Source organism: Mandrillus leucophaeus, unplaced genomic scaffold, assembly GCF_000951045.1.
Source record: "Mandrillus leucophaeus isolate KB7577 unplaced genomic scaffold, Mleu.le_1.0 Scaffold162, whole genome shotgun sequence".
NCBI lineage: Eukaryota > Metazoa > Chordata > Mammalia > Primates > Cercopithecidae > Mandrillus > Mandrillus leucophaeus.
The window spans coordinates 458,758-462,053 of NW_012101610.1; the positions used below are offsets into that span (position 1 = coordinate 458,758).

Here is a 3,296-nt window from a genome sequence, read left to right on the forward strand (position 1 = left end):
ATTATGGAGCCAGGAACAGGAACTAGAATAAATATCACAAACTGGTGGCTCATGGGATAGATTTGGACAATAATTATGTTTGGTTTGGCTGCCTGGTAATTTAAACATTTTTGAGCCAGCATGTAAACATTGGATTTTTACATATAAAAATCCAGATGTTTGTACTGCAAAAAATAGAAGACCTGAAACAGCGGGCCTGCATTCTCGCATGGCATAGCAACTATTGCTGGAGATGAGTGGCAGCTGCTCAGTTTAGGCAAGGTACATATTCTCCACTGCTACAGTCCCCACCGCTCTCTGTTGTATCCCTGGTATCAGCTTGCACCTGGGCTTTTCTTTTCTTTTCTTTTCTTTGAGATGAAGTTTCACTCTTGTCGCTCAGGCTAGAGTGCAATGGCATGATCTCGGCTCACTGCAGCTTCTGTCTCCTGGGTTCAAGCGATTCTCCTGCCTCAGCCTCCCAAGTGGCTGGGACTACAGGCGCCCATCACCACGCCCAGCTAATTTTTGTAGTACCTGGACTTTTCTTAAAGTATAAATATATTTTTTGTACCCTTATTTCAAAAGTGGGAAGAGAGAAGCTAAACCAAGAGGGCTGACTGTTTCAAGAAAAATAAGAAAAAACATGTTTTATATGGGACTTGTTTACATGACTTGCGTTTGAACTGTCTTTGATGTGTTGTTGATTTCGAATCTTGATTTCTGTGGCTCTCCAGGAATGGATTGACAAGGGGCCCCCTGTGGTATTTTGGATCTCTGGATTCTACTTCACACAGTCTTTTTTGACTGGCGTCTCTCAGAATTATGCCCGGAAATATACCATCCCCATTGACCACATTGGATTTGAGTTTGAGGTAGGGGTGCTTTGGGTTAGGCTCACTCAAGGGGCTGACCAGAGAAAGCAATGTTGCCAATTTCCTTATGAGTCAAAAAATGTGGATGTGTTAAGACCCAAATGCTTCTGAAGTGGTACATATGAAGTATTTAGCATAATTTACAGCAGCTCTAAAAGCTACTCCTAAAATAGAGGATTCCCAATGCTTTGTCTCTGTACAAAAAGGGAATCTTTCCAGATTCCATCAGAATACCAAGAAAAATGAAGGCACTCTCCCACTCTGTTTGTTCAATGTGGTGGACTCTTCATTTGGAAGAACGTTAATGCCCTTGGGTAGTCTTTGGCTTGGAGTAAAGTTAAAAGAATGGCCGATAGTCAGGCATCACCCTGTCATATATAGAGAGTAGAATGGCTAAGATTGACTGTTACAGAGCATTGTAGAATTTTAAATTATGTGAAAAGATCCTTTGTAATCATCTAGTTCAGAGGTCACAAACTGGTTGCCCTGTCTTAAGTCAGTTTATGAATGAACTTAACTTGATTAGTCTTTGAAGACAATGTTAATCCAAAATAAATACAACAAGAAGAAAAATGACTAGGATAAACATTGAAAAAAAGATAAAACCATCTTCCTTGATGTTGAAATGATTGTATACCTAGAAATCCAAAGTGATTAAAAACATAGAGTACTTTACTTGCAATGGTTCAACTTACAATTTTTTGATTTCATGGTGTGAAATAAATACACGTTCAGTAGAAACCACACTTTGAGTACCCATACAACCATTCCATTTTTCACTTTTAGTACAGTATTCAATAAATTACATAAGATACTCAACACTTTACTATAAAATAGACTTTGTGTTAGATGATTTCTGCCCAGCTACAGGCTATTGTAAGTGTTCCAAGCACATTTAGGGGAGGCTAGGCTAAGCTATGATATTTGTTGTACATTAGGTATATTAAATGCAGTTTTGACTTACAATATGTCCAACTTATGTTGGGTTTATCAGGACATAACCCCATTGTAAGTTGACGAGCATCTGTAGAAGAATTCACAAAGTCACTGGATATTGGTTAAATTTGTAAAAATCAACAGCTTTTTCCTATTCTTCCAGTAGATACTTAGAATTAGAAATGGGAAAAACATTCCATTCACCATACAATTTTTTAAAAGTATAATTTGAATGATTTTAAGTGGAGCTTGTGCTCTCTAGTTCACCATAATCCCCACCCCTCTCTATTCTCCTATACTTTGTCCATTTTCTGCAATTACCTAAAGGAATTTGAGTTTACCACCCCTGAATCTAAGCAGTGGTGTGCTGGAGCTCATTCATATCAGCTCACCAGGGCCATCAGTTACATTTTCAGGCATTTTGTTAAATAGTTGGTAGACTGAAATCGACCATGCTGGAAGTCTTTATACCACAGAAACTAGAAATCAAGGCTTTATTCTCCCCACACTCATCTCCAGAACTGTTTACCCAGTCTGTCTCTGAATCTGAATCTAACCCCAACCCCTCACTTTATAAATCCAGATCCAGAAAGGGAAGGGATTATGCAAAGTCACTAAGCTAGTTAGAGGTAATGTGTTAGAGTAATGTGACTCCTACTTGAGTGCATTCTCTAGCCCACCATTGGGAAGGGAACATACTGACTAGGAGTCAGGCCTGGCCCATGTATGGTGGGCAGGAATATTATCACAGAAGTCCCATTGTCCCTGGATCCTGGGAGAGGTAGATATTGCAGCCAGGTTGCACTTTGAGTATCAGAAAATTCCAGGCTCTTAAAGCTGCTCATGTAGGAAAATGGCAGGCAATGGAACTCATAGCTTTTTATTCTTCCAGGTAACCACACAAGAAACAGTGATGGAGGATAACCCTGAAGATGGGGCCTACATCAAAGGGCTCTTCTTAGAAGGTGCCCGTTGGGACAGGAGAACGATGCAGATTGGGGAATCTCTCCCCAAAATCCTCTATGACCCACTGCCCATCATTTGGCTGAAACCTGGGGAGAGTACAATGTTTCTGCATCAGGACGTGTATGTGTGTCCAGTCTACAAAACAAGTGCCCGCAGAGGAACCCTCTCCACCACAGGTCACTCTACCAACTACGTCCTCTCCATTGAGCTTCCAACAGACAGGCCCCAGAAGCACTGGATAAACCGAGGGGTGGCCTCACTGTGCCAGCTGGATAACTGATGGCATTGTCTCAAGACAGAAAATAAAAAGCATGTCTTTTTTTTTTGTTTTGCTTTGTTTTGTTTTGAGACAGTCTTGCTCTGTCACCCAGGCTGGAGTGCAGTGGCGTGATCTCAGCTCACTGCACCTTCTGCCTTCCAGGTTCAAGTGATTCTCGTGCCTCAGCCTCCTGAGAAGCTGGGATTACAGGCACGCACCACCATGCCAGGCTACTTTTTTTTTTGTATTTTTAATAGAGACAGGGCTTTCACCATGTTGCC

General features: G+C 41.2%; 1 protein-coding gene across 1 annotated transcript in view; it reads left to right on the top strand.

Annotated features, from left to right (window-relative positions):
- DNAH3 (dynein, axonemal, heavy chain 3) overlaps positions 1 to 3,078 on the top strand; it is a 224,672-nt gene extending 221,594 nt beyond the window's left edge. Inside the window, 2 exon segments of the mRNA XM_011976095.1 lie at positions 717 to 854; positions 2,683 to 3,078. Coding sequence (XP_011831485.1) covers positions 717 to 854; positions 2,683 to 3,036 — 492 coding nt within the window. The 3' untranslated portion in view covers positions 3,037 to 3,078.
- Positions 3,079 to 3,296: the final 218 nt, after the last annotated feature.